Source organism: Sebastes fasciatus, chromosome 3, assembly GCF_043250625.1.
Source record: "Sebastes fasciatus isolate fSebFas1 chromosome 3, fSebFas1.pri, whole genome shotgun sequence".
NCBI classification, from domain to species: domain Eukaryota; kingdom Metazoa; phylum Chordata; class Actinopteri; order Perciformes; family Sebastidae; genus Sebastes; species Sebastes fasciatus.
In genome coordinates, this window is record NC_133797.1 from 30176087 (window position 1) to 30195637 (window position 19551).

Sequence of the window (19551 nt, forward strand, 5' to 3'; positions counted from 1 at the left end):
TCAAAGTAGTGCTATGATGTTGAGTATTACAGGGACTGTGATAAATGTAAATGCAGATCCCACTATAATGATAGCATAAACTCAGATTTTATGCATATGGAGGTGTGTCTTTATACTATGACAGTTTTTCTAAAATTAGATTTATCACAATATATTGAATCGTAACCCCTGTATCATGATACGTATCGTATTGCCAGATTCTAGCCAATACACAGCCGTACTGATCATCACAAACTCCTTGGTTATAAACTAAATATTGTGTTTTCCTGGTTTAAACGGCAACATTACAACAATAACTGAAGCCATTTAATATTCTGTACTTATTTCACTCTTCTACCTGAGTGAAATTAAAAGACTACTCCATTGATTTAGCATTGCTTTCCTACAAAAATAAAAATATATAAAAAAAAGAAATCAGTACAGCAGAAATGCCGACAGTTTGGTCAGAGATTTAGGAGTGTTATTATGCTAGTAGAGACTTATGTAGCCTCAAGCCACTAGTCTCAAGTAGAGATGAGGTCTGGTGAGCACCAACTGATGCTGCCTCACTTGAAAAAAAATGTTTTTGATATCGCACAGCTCCCTCTGGAGGCACAAAAGGCATACCATTTATACTTTTTTTTCACATATGCAGTAGTACTTCCCAACACCTGTAAATGATGTGTACCCTTTAACTGTGAATGCTCCCACCTGCTTCATCGTCCCATCCACATTACATTTTTTTTCCTCAGATAAATGTTAATGGACTTGCATTTATACAGCGCCTTTCTAGTCTTCCGACCACTCACAGCGCTTTACGCTACATGTCAGCATTCACCCATTCACACACGCATTCATACACTGATGGCCGAGGCTGCCGTGCAAGGTGCCAGCCTGCCCATCAGGATCTAATCTAAATACTCATTCACACACCGATGGCACAGTCTTCGTTACATATCTTGCCCAAAGACTGCTACATGTGGACCGGAGGAGCCGGGGATCAAACCGATGATCTTCCGATTAGCGGACGACCCGCTCTACTTCTGAGCTACAGCCGCCTCAAATAATAATATTGCTATAATTGAGTGTGACGTTGGATTTTGTCACAAAGCTCAATTTTATGTCAAGAGGTTTTTTGCACAGACAAATAAGGGAGAAGAAGCAGAGTTTGGTTCAAGAGCAGAGGAAACAAAGATGACAGCAAAGAGATGGAGCATCACTTTTCTGACAGAAACTCCACTACTTTGTGCATTAGTCTGGCTGTAATATACTCCAATATGTAGTTCTTCACAGATGATCTATACTGTCTTGTTTACCTTTGACACAGATAAACCTGCCGTGTATGACATGCTCTACTGAACATGTGTTCAACCACCCGTGAGACTGCCGTCACAGGCTTACTCCTGATCGTCACTAGTTATGTAAGGGGTATAAAACTATGTGCTTCAGTTGTTGACCCACGGAAGAGGGTACAAGGTGTTAATACCATAAAGCCTGTGATGACAAGCAACATATTAACTTTAACTTAAAAGGCAACATTCCTCTCTCTTTGTCTTCCAGCTCAACTTAATATCTCAGAGCAGTGAGTTCCTTCACATGTGAGACACATTTCTTGCGTAATGTACGTGATTAATATGTGACATGTTGTGGTGGAATGTAACTAAGTACATTTACTTATGTACTTAGGTACACATTTGAGGTACTTTACTTGAGTATTTTCTTCTCGTGCCACTTTCTACTTCTACTCCACTACATCTCAGAGGGAAATATTGTACTTTTAACGTCACTACATTTATCTGGCAGCTTTAGTTACCAATTACTTCATAAATTTAAAATGTTCTCACAGAAAACATATGGAAAGTACAGCGGAAACATTAAGTTGATTAATGGGTTGACAGAAAAATATTTTGACTACTTGGCTACTTTTTTTTATGCTAAAACATTTCATGGTTTCAGCCAGTGTGTGAACATTTGCTTATTATTATTTGAACTTATTTTAGTAGTTTTGAGGTTTAGACTGTTGGTCAGACAAAAAAAACATTTTGAAGGTGTCACCGGTAATTCAGACGGCATTTCCCACAATTTTCTGAATTCTTACAAACCAAATAATCAATTCATCACTGGTGGAAATAATCAGCAGCTTGATCCATAATGAAATAATCATCAGTTGTAGTCCTGTACACAATAGTACACAAAAAGAGCTCAACCTCAACCAACTGCAACAGTAAAATCCTGCTTTGATATTAACGCACAAGTAATAATAATCTGATGATATAATATATAATAGTATAATAGTCACAGGGGACAATTTTATATTTTATCCCTTATCAATCATACTCCTGATTGAACTTACATACTTTTACTTAAATAATATTTTCAATGCAGGACTTTTACTTGTAACAGAGTATTTTTTAATTTTGTCATTAGTACTTTTACTTAAGTAAAGTATCTGAATACTTCCTCCACCACTGGTTGTAATGTGTGACATTGGAAATGACTTGGAAATGTGTCAACACTTGCATGTATTTCACCTCTACTTATGTGATCTGATCTCAGAATATTGAATAACTGACATTATTATCACATTCTACTGAATACAATCAAGCAATAACTAAATCTTCTATTATTTCCTGGTTTGTGTGGTCACCAAACTCAAAATCAATACAAACACACATTTACTTGTCTATCTCTACAAACACAAACACACACACACAGAAACAAAGAGAAACCAGAAACGCTCTCCTTACTTGCTCTGGTTCGGAGTGTCGGTGCTGACGGAGTAGTGTCGTACGAGCCTGGGCTTGGTCGCTGGAGTAAGGTCCTGTGATATGCGATTTCGTGTGAACACCGGTGAGTACTCTGCTGAGGAAGGGGTGGACGGGTGGCTGAAGGTGCTGGCCCGTCGGCGAAAGCCCTGAGACTGAACGTCACCGGGTGAAGAGGAAGCAGTGGGAGACAGATGGGGAGAGGAGTCAAGGTGCTTCAGGTCTCCTGTTGAGTTGTGGCACCTGAGGATGAAGAGGAAAGGGTGTGAGGAGAAATACACAATGTACACGTAATATTATGACCACATATACAGTTTAGGGCTGTCAATCGATTCAAATATTTAATCGCAATTAATTGCTTGATTGTCCATGATTAATCGCAAATTGTTTATCTGTTCAAAATGTACGTTAAAGGGAGATTTGTCAAGTATTTAATACTCTTATTAACATGGGAGTGGGCAAGTATGTTTGCTTTATTCAAATGTATGTATATATTTATTATCGGAAATCAATTAAAAGCATAAAACAACAAAAAATATTGTACACAGGTACTGCATTTAGCATAAAAAATATACTCAAATCATAACATGGCAAACTCAAGCCCAACAGGCAACAACAGCTGTCAGTGCGTCAGTGTGCTGACTTGACTATGACTTGCCCCAAACTGCATGTGATTATCATAAAGTGGGCATGTCTGTAAAGGGGAGACTTGCGGGTACCCATAGAACCCATTTTCATTCACATAGCTTGAGATCAGAGGTCAAGGGACCCCTTTGAAAATGCCCAAGACAGTTTTTCCTCGCCAAAATTTAGCGCAAGTTTGGAGCGTTATTTAGCCTCTTTTGCAACAAGCTAGTATGACATGGTCGGTACCAACGCATTTCTTAGGTTTTCTAGTTTAATGTGTTGCCAGTATCTTCACTGGCTTTAAAACTGCGCCGCTACAACCTCAGAAAGATCGATTGCGTTAATGCGTTAAAGAAACTCTGACAGCCATAATACAGTTTAATGTAGTCCAATGCAAAAAAGGTTGAGGTGAAATTAAGTTCACAATATGCATTACCTGGTTTTCTTATTAATTTAAATTCATTTAAGCATCCTTTAATTATGTATGATTATATTCTTTTCTACAATTCTGGCCTTTCTGGTTTTGCAAGCAACAGCTTTATAGATAGAAAACAATTTCTAAACACATTGAATTATTAATGTATTCTGGAGGCTGCTCTTTCCCAAACACACCAACATAGGTCTATAAATCACTGTCACATAAACCCCTATAACCATGAAATCCAAGTTAAACAAGTAGAACTGCTCTGACCTTTAAATCACTGACTGTTCTGCTCCAGGAAATGAGTCAGTGTGTGTTTAGTCGTGTTTACCTGAGGGGGCTGGTGGGTCTCATCTGGGAGGAGGCAGACAAGGGGTCATCTAGAAAAGGCTGGTCCAGGCTGCTGCTGACCGTACAAACGGAGGAGCCGCTGTCACTTCCTAAACTGTTGTCCCTCTGAGCTTTACCCTTGTTGCTCCCCTGCCAAAAAAACAAAAGGTTATATACAGTACGTGGCTTTTACATGGAACCAAAGATCACAAACCAGCACAATACCTCAAGGACCCGAATCACTTATTTCTCCATTTCTATGTTCAAAATATAAAGATTTAGAATTATGAAAACAAAAAACTACCATCTCCTCTAAAATGCCTGTTTTTCTATATTAGATCACAAACTACAAATACTGATAACATATATACAAGTGAATACTTGAGCATTACGGAGTACAAACCAAGAGAGAAATAGCATTGTTACCTTCCAGATCCCCTCCAGGGACTCAGTGAGAGAACGCTTGGCTCGGCTCTTGAACTGCTCAAGTCGCTGCCGATGGCTACTCTGCTGCGCATCCGCTGGGGCTGGAGCTGCGTTTTCAGACACCTACATACACATAAGAGATATAAAGGGAGACAGAAAGTAAGACATTGAGTGAGTGAGTATACATAAGTATAGTCTGTGTAAGTGAAAGGGATCAAATATTTTCAGTTCAAAATGCGTGCTCCGCTCATAGAAAACTCTGCTGTATAACAAATCAAGCGCTTTCTAAACAACATGATCTCACAGAAATACGTGAAATGACCATGACCATTTTGTCCCTAAAGTCAGTGAATAATTATGATAAATAAGCATGATCTCAATATTGACTATCATTTTGGCCATAATCATGCAGCCCTATGTGTGCATAAGAGATGTAAAAGAAGTGACCTGTTTGCTGTCTCCAGGCAGCGTGTGCTGATGGTTCCTCTGTCTCTCCTCATACAGAATCCTCAAAGAGACCATCACCAACTCATTCTCCTCCTGATTGGTCTTCGGACGAGCCCTCTGAAACACACACAAAATACTATTTAAAAAAAAAAAAATGTTTTGTTCAGCCCTGGCAAATAAGTTATATGAGAGGAACAGTTTGCAAATGTTGACATAAAATAGCGTCCAAATGTGAAGGTTTTTTGACTTGACAACAGCTAAATGACAATAGTGGATACATTGTGCTGTTTTGCATAAGAAAAGCTTGCTGATCTCATGTATTGAGAGTTCAGCACTGTTGTAGTGTTGCAGTTCAGCTGCATCACCAGCTGATGTCAGTTGAGTCACAGAGAAATATTTGAGGGCATTCGCCTCTAAAGACTCATCTTTAACTACAACAATCTGCAGTAACAATGATGATCAACAAGCCTAAAGATCTATTTCCAACAAGGTGTGCTTTATCAAACAATCCAATTTATGTTTCTGGGATGAGAGACTGAAGTACTGAGAGGGCCACAGAGAGCCAAATAGACCACCAGAGAAACAGAGAGGTGGCAGAAATATTTAAGTCATGTGTAAAGACGGATCAGTGCGTCACTGTAAATCCCACATGAAAAACATGTGATTCCGCAGTGATTCAGTCATGATGAACTTAAAGACCCAGTGAAATGAAAAATATGTTTTCCCAGTTTTGGTCCTGTGTCCCTGTGTGTTTATCTCTTGTTATATGTCAAAGTCAAAGCATTTATTGTCATATGCGCAGTTAAAACAAGTTTCCCTGTACAATGAAATTCTTCCTTTGCCTTCCACTCTAAGTGCCGTTTACAAGGAAACAAAGTATAAGAAATAAGTCAAAAAGTCATATGCCAAATATATGTTAAAAAAAAAAAAAAAAAAAAAAATGTACATCAAATCCCTGTCATTTCTCTTGTGTAAAATGGTTTCAAATGTTTGATGACTCATCCTGTACTTGGGGGTGTTTACAAAAATGAATCCAATCAAATGAGACTTTGGGCGACTAGCAACACCGGTCATATATAGTAAAACCGCACTTGTTTTGTAGTAGCGAACGAAGCAATATGGAGAGAGGTGTGTGTTTGGATATCAGTGGACAAAAACTTTGTTTTCATTTCCAAAACAATGTGGTTGAGGTCTAATTCATTCCAGGGAAACTTTACCGATTTTCAGTCAGCTCTGTGTCACTGCAGCGCGGGCAGTACACGCAAAATAGCCGCCAGCGTTTTGCTGGTAGGTGAGCTCTGGCTGATGGACACAGAGCCAGTTGAAAATCTGCAAAGTTTCCTTTTCATCTCTCCCTCGTCCTCTTCCTGATCTAACAGGTGAGGGTCCGGGGAGGTGTGTGCGGAGCCAACAGTCCTTTGCAGCTCTGCATCGCGTTGAACTCTAAGCCCGCCTACTTCTTAGTAGTCCAATCAAATGCAAAGGATTTAATTTAGAGCAAAGATGACACATTACAAGCTCTGCCAGGGGTTTCAAATTGTATACACTTCCTGTCTCCTAAGAGAAAGGTCTCGAACAAAGTTAAATTTCTCCTGATTTTCCGTCTGAAAATTGCCATGAGAGAGATATGCGGCTTGTGAAAAATGGATCCAGCATTTACTTTGGTGACTATGGGGCGAAAGAATCAGTCATAATCTGTGTTCACGTTCACTTCTCCCATTGGAGTTAATAGACTCAGGACATGCCGCTAGTCTCCTAAAGGGGCGGGACAGTGGCGAAACCCACATGAAACTGATACAGAAAAATGACTCTCAATGCGCCATCTCCTTTCTGAACTGTCTCTGTTTAAATCCCTCTTGTAACTGTCCACCACTCAAATATTCTGTTCCACTGTGAAATACGCTTCACAGTACAGAAGCTAAAGACGCTCTGACTTCCGTTTCCGGGGCTTTGAGATGAAATTGCAGACTGACTGGTTTGTTTCTCAAAAGGAACTCTAGGAATTCACACTTTGGCCTACAGGAGCACAGACAGAACAGACACGTTACCATAGTGTTTTCAAAGACTGACGCTTGCTCCTCGTTGTCCAGAGTGGCCAAATGTTTCTGAAGCTCCAGCTTGGTTTTATATGGGTGTTGACCTGAAAAATATGCAAATGCAGAATAAAAACACGCAGACAAGACAAATCTCTCATCAAATTTGTTGTTAGTTCATTGGTCACATAATTCAGCAGCATTATATGCCCTTATATCCATTAGGATGCAGTTATTTATATAGATAAACAAATGTAAATACAATTGTGACAAATAAACAAAGACAAAATTGAAAGCCTCATTATAATTGTGGGCATGCATTATTAACTTTTCCTCCATTGTAACAGCTTTGAAACATTTGTTGTGTGAAAGTAGTGTTGTCTGATGGGTGTCAACTGTTTTTCACACAAAAGCTAGCACACCAAAAGTGTCAACTCGCATTAATTCAAATATCAAATATTTATTGTACTAATCCACTGCTAGGTTCAGCCTTATGCCACAGTAGTTAAATTATTTAAAGAGGTGAATGTGATGTACACTGGCTGAACAAAATGACTCTTTTAAACTGGAGCCCAGGGACAGTTTTCTACCTTCTATCCTCTCACACAGTCTGTGGAGCTGCTGCATGGGGCAGCTGTCACACTGCTGGCTCTGGGTCTTTGCATTCTGCTGCAGGGCGGCCACAGAGAACGCCTGCTTCAGAGTCAGCATGATCTCATCCACCTACAAGAGCAAAACAGTCTTCTTTATGCTTGTTTTCATCCATCCGTCAACATACCGCCTTTCAATACTGTCAGTGTATCTATGAGTTTGATTCTCCCCGTATTTATTCATATTAGCATATCCCATTCTTGAGCACAGGAATAATATTGTTTTTTAAAAATATATATTTAGGATCCATTCTGTTTCTGTGCCCCAAACGCCCATGTTCCAATTCAGGGTAAGTTTCAATATACAGTATGTGGGAGATCCGGGTCTTTTATGTAGTTTAAAACAGGCAGAAGTAAAAATAAAAGTAAAGTAAACAGGATATGCAGTTTTTCCCACAGGTTGTCCAGTTTACTCTGGCAGAAGTCAAATACTGACTCATTGTCACAAGAATTACAGTAAGTATCTGGTATAATCTAATCACACTGCAACATTAGCTGACTATTATACAACCGAGTACATCCGTCTAATGACCAAGGCTTCTTATCAAACTGATCCATTTAACACACCATGACTCAGTGGAGCACAGATGTACTGAGTCATAAGTCTAAAAGATTAGAGCAGAATTTAATCAGATTTAAATCTAGGGCTGCAACTAACGATTATTTTCATTGTCGAATTAATCTGTCGATTATTTTCTCGATTAATCGTTTAGTTGTTTGGTCTATAAAATGTCAGAAAATGGTGAAAAATGTCGATCAGTGTTTCCCAAAGCCCAAGATGACGTCCTCAAATGTCTTGTTTTGTCCACAACTCAAAGAGATTCAGTTTACTGTCATACAGGAGTAAATAAACCAGATAATATTCACATTTAAGAAGCTGGAATCAAAGAATTTTGACTTTTTTTCCTTAAGAAATTACTCAAACCGATTAATTGATCATAAATATAGTTGCGATTATTATAATACTTGCCAACTAATTAGGGCTGAATGATTCTGAAAAAATATCTAACGGAGATCATTTTGAATGATATTGCAATTGCGATATGATTTGCTATATTAGAGGGATTGATAATGTTTTCATCATTATTTTCATTTTCATATAAAAACTTATTTAAATGATTATGATGTGATTTGTTGCAGGGATCTGTACCAAACAATATGAATATGATGTGCAGGCCAGGACATCTCTGCAGCACAACAATATCTAATTCAAAATCATATTTTTACATACATTTTGCCTTTAACAAATATTGCGCCTCCTGCGATTGGAAAATTGCAGAAGGCCATATTACGATCTTGATAAAATTTCGATTAATTATGCAGTCCTACAACTAATCGATTAATCGTTGCAGCTTTATTTTAACACCTCAAGCTTTAGCAAACTTGAGGTGTTAAATTAAACTGAGAGGGATGACCGAATATGAACACTGAGGGGAAATACTGATATGTGAAATTATTACACATAATGCTCAACTGTGCATTGTGTTGGCATTAACAATTATACAAAAGATGTTTTCAGGTTTGTAGATGTATATTATGAAGGAATGAATTGTACCAACAGAAATGTGCCTATTTGGATTTCAAAAAGAGCAAAACATGTGAATTATTATGTATTTTTATGTCTCATCCTTTTCTTGCCATGTTCTACTATGCTCTCCCTTCATTATGCGTCTCTCACCAGTGATTCGTCGGTGCACTGGAAAACGTAGCAAACAAAGTGGCAGCTTCCTCCGTCCACTGTTTCCCTGCAAATGAAGCCAAAGTGATCCACGTGACGAATACCCTGGAAAGAAAAGATCAGGTGTTTCAGGATAGGTTTACAAAATCACACACAAGCCTAAACAGACAATGACGTGTAGAAGCGTAGTGCTTCATTCATACCTGTGAGCAGAAGGAGATTTCTCTGAAACTCTTCTCTATGGCAACTTTCTTAGTGTCCGGACTAACCAAGTAGATCTGAGACCTGCCGATCTAAAACAAAAAGAAAAACACAAAGATAGAACAGTTAGACTCTTGAAACTAAGTGTCTCTCTGTGTGTGCATGTGGTCTCATGGGCTTGCGGTCTGTAGTGTGTGTGTGGTGAGGTTTGTGGTGTGGTTTTGACAGCAATAATGAGCCTCACAGACTTAAATAGATATGGCTGAGATATCTGTCTCAATGATTACGTGATAAAAAAGGGAGCCTGAAAGTAATATTTTTAATTCATTTTTAAACAATCAGATTTTTCAAATGAAAAAGTTTCATTTCTCCTATTTTCAAAAAGTACCAATGGATTCTGAACAATTCTGCTTTAGGGGATATCCCCATTCACGACATGAGTCACTGTCACTTCTAAACCTCAAAAGGGACTTAGTGGTTCATAATAGGCAAGTGATCTCATGTCTGTTAAATCCCAAGTACAGCTATTCTCTCTGTGAACAAGTTGCCCTTCGCTGTTCTATTGTATCAAATATGAATCACATAATCAGACTTTTTCTAGAGAAAAAGGGGGATTAAATCTGTGTCTTCATACTACTCTTAGGCTATGATGTCACCAGGATGAGATCATTCTGCCTACTATTCATGTCAGCAACAGGATGTATCATCAGTGTCAATAATATGTGTGTATTTGCTGAGAGAGGCAGCGACAGGCCCTGGTGGTTCCTGTGCCAGTGGTCACCATTTCCTGCCTGGAGGACAAACAGGAAAACTGTTGGCAGCAGGTCACTGAGGTCACCTAGAGGTGAATTAGGTGAGTGTGACTGAGCTTATTTTGAGCAGCAGTCAGCATTTGCTCTTGCTGAGTCATAACGGGATTTCGATTTGTTATTTAGGGGAATCCAAAATTGCACTTTCGCAAACTTATTTTCAACAAAGACTTCTGAGACGTGTGTGTGAGCTGGAAAAACCCACACTAAAGAGCGTTTGTCTGAAAAGCAGTGTGCTTCTTTAAAATAGTTGTGAATTCAATGTGGTGGTGAAAATCAATGTGCAATAATGCTGAATGGGAATGTTTTTAACCTCTGCCTCGGCTCAATCTGAAACAATCAACTACGAAAATGGAAATTGTTTTTTTTCCCCTTCATACTGAGATAAGGTATTAAAAGATAAATATCTTTAAAGAGATGTCTAATTTTACTGAAGGACCAAGCCTATCCTGGACTACCATTCACACACAGCATGAGGCTGCTGCACCACCCAAAATAGTTTTTTCCTTTGGTAACTTGCCTGATGAAGGTCCATGACTGAAATGTTGCATTTCTAACAAACTCAATGCTGACAATGTGCAGGAAGTCAACATTTTCTTTTGCATTATTGCATTTTCCTTTGCAGAAAAGGTGTAAATCTTTACTGTTTTTCCTTCTGTAACTAAAAGCCAAGGTCCGGTACACTTTTGTGTGAGTCAATGAGCCCCAAATTATTAAAGTTTGTGTGTGTGACAATTTGACACTTTCTTCGGTGTTGTGCATGTCTGTAGACAATGCATAAAGGATTGATGTGGACCTGAAATCCTACATGCTGTACATACAGTACATAAACATGTATACATGTACATATTGTATATAATCATCCAGTCCAGGTATATCTACTTAGTATTTATTTTTTTCTTTGCACTGTTTGTATTGTTTACATTTCAAGAACACTTGACTTCCACAAAGAAGTTTTTATTTTATTTCTTATTTTATTGTTAGTCATTGGTGCTTTATATATATATATATATATATATATATATATTGTTTATTTATATGACTATATGTATACATGTATACATATAGTCATATATGTACATATAGATTTAGTGTGATTTCTTGGGAAGCAATTATTGTAATGGGTTCTAACTATCAAAGAGTATAAAAATGGGAGTACTTAGAGTTCCCATGAACCTTACCATAAACAGCATGGTCCTGTTCTCCTGCAGGCTGGTGGGCTGTACTCCAGCGGAGTGGTTGTGTGCATCAGTAGTGTTGGTGTGAGAGATCTCAGGTGAGAGTCCATTCTCATCCAGGGCCTGCAGGCAGGGAAAGCTGGGGTCTTTTTTAAACAGGACAGGAGGTCTCCCGGCGATTGGGCTCCCTGCAGCAGCATTATCAACGTCACTACTACCGAGTCCATTGGCTTGAAAGCTTAATACCCTCTTCAGCCCACCCACCAATCCCCCAGTATTTCCTCCTTTGTCGCTCGTCCCTGAGCCATGCAACTGGCTGAACTTCTCGATGCACTCATCAATGAGGGCAGGAGGAGCTTTCTTGTGAGCAACACTCACGCGGCCGCAAAACAGCACCTCGAACTTCTTGGCAAAGGCAGTCGGAGACAAGGCAGCACAGGCTGCCGCAGAGGCTGCCGCGGAGGTTGTCGTTATGGGGTGAGAAGAAACACATGTTTCAGAAGAATCGCCGCTTCCGGAGGAAGTTTTGTTGGAAACGGTGGCGATCTCATCGCTGCGTGCCGAACTCTTGCCAGCCTGCCTCAACGTACTGATGATCTCAGGAACCTGGATGGAGAGCAAGCAGGAGACGAGAACTTGTAACTACTGAAAAAAAAAACATTCTGGAGTTGCATGACAGTTAACCTGATGTTTATGATCACATCCATTTTAGCATAAAAAAAGACAAACAACCTTGAAAACACTTTTGGAGCACATGATACAACAATGAAGCCTAAAGTAAAGGTGAAACTACACCAGATGCAGCAACCAATCTGTCTTCATTCCCGATCAACAAAGGGAATGTATACAAACTCATCAATGCAGCTACAAATAGACAGGAAATTGCACCAGAACACTTAACCTATAGATGTCTTCTATTTTTGCCAGACTACGTATGTACATGTATCTGATGCTCTACATTTGGACACTGTCAAATACTTTGAAATTGTTTCACCCATGTGTCCAAAAGAACTTTGTCATTGTTTGCAACTTCTATGAAGATGATTTTGTGGAGCAACAACGGTGCCAATTCACAGATTTTGACCAGTAAACTTCGACACTGCTAGGGCCGTACCGACTTGAAGGTATTTTTGGCTGGACTGCAGAGGGCCAGCCCTACAAACACAAAAGTCTGTCACTGAGTGAGTGATGAAGTTACACGATTGGTCGGCCGAGTGTTGGAGTTTCCTCATCGGCTGTTACTCTTTCAAAATGAAAAGGCTGCGAACAGTCCGTCATGCAAATGAACCCGTTCAGCACGAGGCGTCCAGCTCACGAAACTTGGACCAAGCTGTCAAACTAGGCGATCTAGTTACTAAAATGAAACGAGATCCAGCAGTGGCATGGCCTATTTCATGTGCATGGTCCAGCCATATACTTGGTTTTGACCAAGTCTTGTTTTTTTTTTTTTACATTCAAAGCTTCAATTGAGATTTTCGAAGCAGCTTTGAATGTCTGTCATCATATTTTATGTTGTCATTACCCTAAAAAACATAAAAACTCCTCAAACAAAATCCTCAAATTGAATCCTCAACTCGACAGCTTCGTCAACATAAATACAATGCGGCGCTCTGTGTGTGTGTGTGTGTTTGAGAGACAGCGACAGAAGTGGATGGTGGACTATTGCACGCAATGCTTCTGTAAATTATTAATAACTGACTCGTAACACTGCTTTGTCACCCGCCCGCCCAAACCCGTGATATTTTCTAGTAAGCTTACTCGAACCCGCCCAACCAATGGGTTAGGGTTAGATGTGCTGCATTCAACGGCTGATTTATTGAATATCAACGTTATGAATGAAGCTTTGAACTATTCGGTACAGCCGCCCTAGACACTGCTTTCTTCAAGTTTCTGCACACTTATTTTTATAGTATACTAAACCTAATGTAAAACAAAGGCTAAAATAAACATCTGCCTATAAACAGTTCACAGTGCCCTCATATCCATTGCCACAATAAAGGCTGTCTCTTCATGTACTTTAATAAATATTAACTGCCCTCTTCATTTCTACAGGTGGTATTTGACTGGGTGCTCATACTGCCCCAGCACTGATGGCACACATCCAGAAACAGGTGGCAGCCTACACCACAGTAGCAATAGTGGATAAACACTGAAATAAAAACAAACTGTGTGAAACACAGGTTTTCTTCACCTCACTATGAGCTAACCTGCCATATGGTGTAATGTGTGTTATGGTTCCCTGGAATAGAGCCGCCCTTGTGACGTCTTCGTGTGTTGAAAAGAAGCCGAATTGGGACCTTTAGTCTCAAAGCAGGCTTTGTACTCACATTCCCTTTATTTGATTCCCTTCTTTCCTTTCCTCCTGACCCCTCCTTTCACTTTTTCCTCTTCACTCTCTCTCAATGAACATTGGTTACCCGTTTTTTTCTCTGCAATTTCTACTTTTTATTTCTTATAAAACTATTTAAAGCTGAATGTTTACCAGTATGTGCAAACTTAACGTTCTCGGCAGGCCACTGTTTGTGTGCATGTGTGAGTGAAAGAGACGGAGAGACAGACCTTTTCAGAATGGATCCATCTATTCTTGGTCTGCTCTGAAGACCCATGAACTGTGACTACTTCCATCCTCCACACACACTTATACATACTCATTTTGGCATTAACACAAAAATACACACTCAGATACGCAAACAGGGGTACACACTCGCACATGTTATGATTTGAACATATTTCTTTATGCTAAATGCAGTACCTGTGAGGTTTTCTGACAATATGTGTCATTGTTTTATGTTGTTAATTGATTTCCAATAATAAATATATACACATATTTGCATAAAGCAAGCATATTTGCCCACTCCCAGGTTGATGAGAGTATAAAATACTTAAATACCAGTTAGTCTCTTTCATCTTGGGATGCATGTAAGGAATAAGCAGTGGGACACGAGCAACACTGTTTGGTTCACCGCGGTAGGTTTTATGTTATGTTTACTCAGCAGCTGAACTGTTTTTTAATATCAACACCCCATTGATATCAACAATTGCAGCTGCATAACAGTAGCGAGGTGGACCACAGAGCCACAGCTCTGCCTCTCTGTCCCTCCAAACACTGTGTCTCTGGCTGAAATGGGTCCAGCAGTCAGGATGTAGCAGTTCGTTATTTTAAAAAATGGCGGATGGCGAGTTGGAAACGTTCACTTTCTTTTGAGCAATTATACACACTCACTGCCATCCATAAACTTTATCCAGGAAACTGTAATAAAGAGAGAGGTTATGTGTTATACTGATTTTGTATTACTTGGCTGTGAATGTAGTTTATATAACCTATGTAAGCACTAATAGTCATACGTCACAGATAGGAGCAGCAACAGAAACAGAGCAGAGCAGCAGAAAATGCTTTGTTGCTCTTGTCTGGCTTCCTGGATATTTATGTTCACAACTGGGCCTTTCATTATTCCTACACCAGACTCACACTCAAAAAAATAATTGCTCTGTAAGACAGAGAACATACCGTGGCTACAACATATATTGTTGTCGTTTGTAGATGATTGAGCAAAATCTAATGCAAAAAGCACTTCCTGTTCATCCAAATATTTAGCAACGAGATTATTTCTTCATTTTGTGATGCAGATGTGTTGCTATTCTTTTTAACCCGAGCCTAATGTCTGCAGATAAGTGGGTTAATTGAGGACAGCCTAGAACAAATGAACCGTAACACAGGGCTCTCGCTCACACAAAAATCCTTTTCTGTAACCACTCTTTCCATGACTAACACAGAGGATTTCCATGACCATTAAAACAGTCTGACACATGGCTTGTGCCAGTTTAAAAGACAAACAAGCAATGGACAAACGGAAGTATAAGAACACATAAACGCTGAAAGTCGATGAGTTGAATCATCGTCAGTGAGCCGTCAGTCGACTTAAAATTCTTGTCGAGTCGTCGTTTCTTTTAAGAGACTAGATTTATGCAGAACTTTGTGCTTTTATAAACAAATTAATCATAAACACATTGGTTGTTGGTTGATGACACAGCAAAAAGGTCACACCCAAGCATGGTAAACGTGGTTCAACAAGGGTCGGGTGGTGTGCCGACATCGCCGCAGACCCCTCGCACTGAGGACAGTCCGTCCCAGCTGACAGTCTGTGCGGACCCCACTGGTTGAGAAGTGTAAAATTACTTTCGGTTCATTATGAAACAGTGGCGGACCACATTTGACTATGTTAATGTGGTCGAAATCATCACTGAAACTCAGGCCAATGGATTTTCGAATTGCCAGATAGTCTATATGAATAAGAAAGTCTGATTTGGGTACAGCCCTAATAAACAGGCCTGGCGCAAAAGGTCAACAGCCAACCTTAAATCAACCTTAAAGTGACACTTCACCCAGAATGTAACATTTTAGTATTTAGACTGTTCGCTTCAAATGGTGCCGTTGGTCAGCTTGTTATCAAGTCAGTTACAAATTGTAAACAAAATGTTTTTAAATAGCGAAAGAACGTTCAGCATCTCAAACCACTCTTGCAGCAATAAATCAATTCTCTTATTAATCCTTATACTTTGTGTTCCCAACAGTCATAGTCTGACAAAAATATGACATGACAAATATGTCATTCACTCACAAGCCTATTGTGAGGACAATTGTGAGTCATTCCAAGTCGTTATCAGTATTGGTTTGATAACATACACTAATCATTCAGATGCACCACAATCATGGTTTAATCTGAATCACTGAGTCAGTCTGAAAGGAATACAGTAACAAGCAAAAAACTATTCAGGTTCAAGCGTGCATGTTTGACGATGAATATCATGGCTCACTCAGTTTCTTAACAGATATTAATGATACAGTTAAAGAAAAGCAGGAGTAGCTGAAAAAAGTGACATCCAACTAGGGCTGTCCCGAATATAATATTTTTTGGGCTTCGAAGCTTCGGTGAGAAATATTTGAAGGTTTTTGCAGTTTTGGGACAGTATCGCTGCCACACTACTGTACACACTTGCACCTCTACACATAACAAACAGCGCTTCTGTCTGAGAATAACTAATAATTAATGTTGAATATGAATAATGAATGATGTTGTGGGATTATTCCTTATTTCATGGGCTATTTGGGGATTAATACATCATTATTACATACTTATATATATAAATAAATATTGTATATATAAAAAAACGAAGCATTTGAATACTGATTTGGAGGTTGATTACCGTAGCAATGGTTGAAGTTTCGAAGTATTTCGGTGAGCCCTGCATCCAACAAAAGTCTTTAGAACTGTCGCTGATCATTGTCAACCAAAATAAAAATATCAGCAAAGCAGTAAAAACCTGTAAAGGTGGCATCTCGCTGCACCACAGGTTCCTTTTGGTTTGTAAATACTCAATTAAACGTCGATCTGGACTGTTTGCTGGATATCCTCGAATTAAGATCACTGTCACCCAGATGACCTTTATTGTGTTTTGTTACAAACACATTCACTCAGTGATCCTTCTTCTATACAGCGGGGACACTCTGTGCTGTTCACTTGTAGCCTGATAACTGCTGATAATTGGCAGCAGTTGCAACATCAACACTGTAACTAAAGGCCAATATACAGAGAAAGATCCGCTCTCATCCTACTGTAGCAAAATAACTGATTAAACTCAGTGAGGCGGACTGCAGCCTGAAGCATTAAGCTGCTGTAGCTCAGTGTCTCTGAGTGAGGGACCAGTGGTTATTCATGCAATTCCATGTTTAATGTATTTTCTACTTTGACAAACATGACTAATGTTTTCACAAATCCATCAACATTTCCTAGGCTACTACCTAGGACAACTTCCTCTATATAAATATACATAATTAGAACTCCAGTAACACACAGACTAAAAACGAAGAACTCAAGGTTAGTCTTAGTAGGAAGTTTCCATTCTTGTTGTTCTGCGATTGTGTGTCAACTTCAGTTTATTTAAAGTGCACATTACTCAGAGAGTCTCTGTACACTTTACAAGTCAGTAAAATGAAAACAACAAGTTTGAGGTTAGTAATTTAAAAAACATCATGGAGTAAAACCGTCCAGTGCAGCAACTGACAGTGCAGCGCGTCGGACCGCTGCACGCCACCGTATTCCCTCCGTGGGTCAGTCCAGACAGCTGAGCCAGGGCCAAGGCTGCCTGGCTGGGGCGCGCGGCAGGAGTTGAACCACGCCGGGGAGTGAATGGAGGCTCAGGCCTTGTCATCAGCTGTCTGGACAGACTGGACACACAGCAGAGCTACGGAAACGTGCAGCGGTCCGACGTGCTGCTCTGGATCCTTTGTGGGCAACGGACTGCTGTACAGGCAGCAGTTTACAGACAGGCTTCCAGTGACACTTTACACACATAAGGTTTATTCCCAGCCCGAGGATGCAGTGATTGTTTATAAGAAATCTTATAAGCCATTGTTTTACTGCTTAGTTCGTTTTACATAAGAAAGTAGAGATAAGTAAATAAGTAGCCTAGGCAACAAGTGTAGTATTATAATAATAATAATAACTTATATAACACTTGTCAAACTTAAGCACAAAGTTCTTTCCAGATTAAAAGATTTACAGAATAAAAATGAAAAAATAAAAATCCAATACATAAAATGGAGGTGCAAGTTCAAAATACAAGAAATAATTTAATAAAATAACATGACACCGTGGGTTGGTTTTCTTCCTGTCCTCCCCAATTTTTTGAGTCACCAGCTGCCACTGCTTCACACCTGTACTTAGAGCTGTCCACTTGTGATTGGATCACTCAGGACGCATGTTAATACCAGGTCTGAACAGGGCCAATGAGTTAATTATGCTAAATAATGCAGGAAGATCAGGGCGCTGCTAAAACAACAGTTCTGGGGTTTGTTATGATTTTGAGCCTTTTTTACTTCCTTACTTTAATTTATTTAAAAAACAAACAATGAACAAAAGATATTATGCTACAGAAAATATCATTATCATCCACAAAAACAACTTACAAGTCAGACTTTAACCTTTGGCTGCCAACACACACACGCTTCTCTTATTGTGGGCCCAGTCTGCTGCACCAAACTGGCAGCGAACCAGACCAAGGAGTAAAAATGAGGAAGTAGACGAGCAAAGCAGAAGCAATGGTTGAGTCACATCAGTGATGTCATTAACGTGAGCTGCCTGAGCAGCTACAGAAACTGCAATCTCACAGACTGTACACTTCAGACCAGGTCTTGCTGTGTCTTGCCTCGGTATGAGATGTGCTCACTCCTGTTCTTTTATCAAAACAATACCTGCCTCATTTTGTTTCTTATTTCTGCTGTAAGACAGGATCAGCTAAGTGTCATGAATGGGTTTGACCCTTTCTCAAAAACAGCAGTACAGTGGTGAAAAAGTGAATAAGTACATTTACTCAAGTATTGAATTTGAGTACAACTTTGCGGTACTACACTCAGTTCAGAGGGAAATGTACTTTTTACTCCACTACATTTACCTGATACCTGTAATTGCTGTTACTTTGCAGATGCAGAATTTACATCAAAAACATATGATCAGCTAAAATGTGATGTATTGCTAAAGATTAAACTACCCAACAGTATAATACGTATTTAAAAATCCAACCAGCTCCAACATTAAAATGCTTCTACATTAATGGACTGGTAATAATAATCTTTAAAGGCTCTGCAGACTCACACAGGTGTTCTCAGTTAACTGATCGGATCTCTGCTCCGACTGAAGTTGGTGGGAATTATGGTCATTTTGTGGGGTCGCCAATCTCAACATATCAATAGACCTTTTTCACAGCAGACATTTTGACTTGTCATAGCAGGAAAAGCACAGTAATAAACAATAAGATAATAACAATAACCTAATAAATGTCTCAGTTCCGTTAAGCGTCCCAGTAAGCTATTAAAGTGAGCCAGCGTGCACAATACCAGGACCTGCTCCAAATGTAATGCTGCCGTCATTAATCCACTGTGACAAGCCAAAATGTCTGCCATGAGAAAGATCTATAAGAATACTTTAAGGACCAGTGTGTAGGATTTAG

General features: G+C 39.4%; 1 protein-coding gene across 7 annotated transcripts in view; it reads right to left on the reverse strand.

The window, feature by feature from the left end:
* Positions 1-19551, reverse strand: part of tbc1d1 (TBC1 (tre-2/USP6, BUB2, cdc16) domain family, member 1) — a 65868-nt gene that overhangs the window by 26595 nt on the left and 19722 nt on the right. For all 7 annotated transcript variants that reach the window (XM_074630143.1, XM_074630146.1, XM_074630142.1 and 4 more), the window contains 9 exons: positions 11548-12150; positions 9560-9649; positions 9357-9461; positions 7619-7751; positions 7044-7135; positions 4996-5112; positions 4549-4671; positions 4124-4272; positions 2727-2987 (listed from right to left, as the gene is read on the reverse strand). In XM_074630143.1, the coding sequence (XP_074486244.1) occupies positions 2727-2987; positions 4124-4272; positions 4549-4671; positions 4996-5112; positions 7044-7135; positions 7619-7751; positions 9357-9461; positions 9560-9649; positions 11548-12150 (1673 nt within the window). The remainder of the gene's footprint in view (positions 1-2726; positions 2988-4123; positions 4273-4548; positions 4672-4995; positions 5113-7043; positions 7136-7618; positions 7752-9356; positions 9462-9559; positions 9650-11547; positions 12151-19551) is intronic.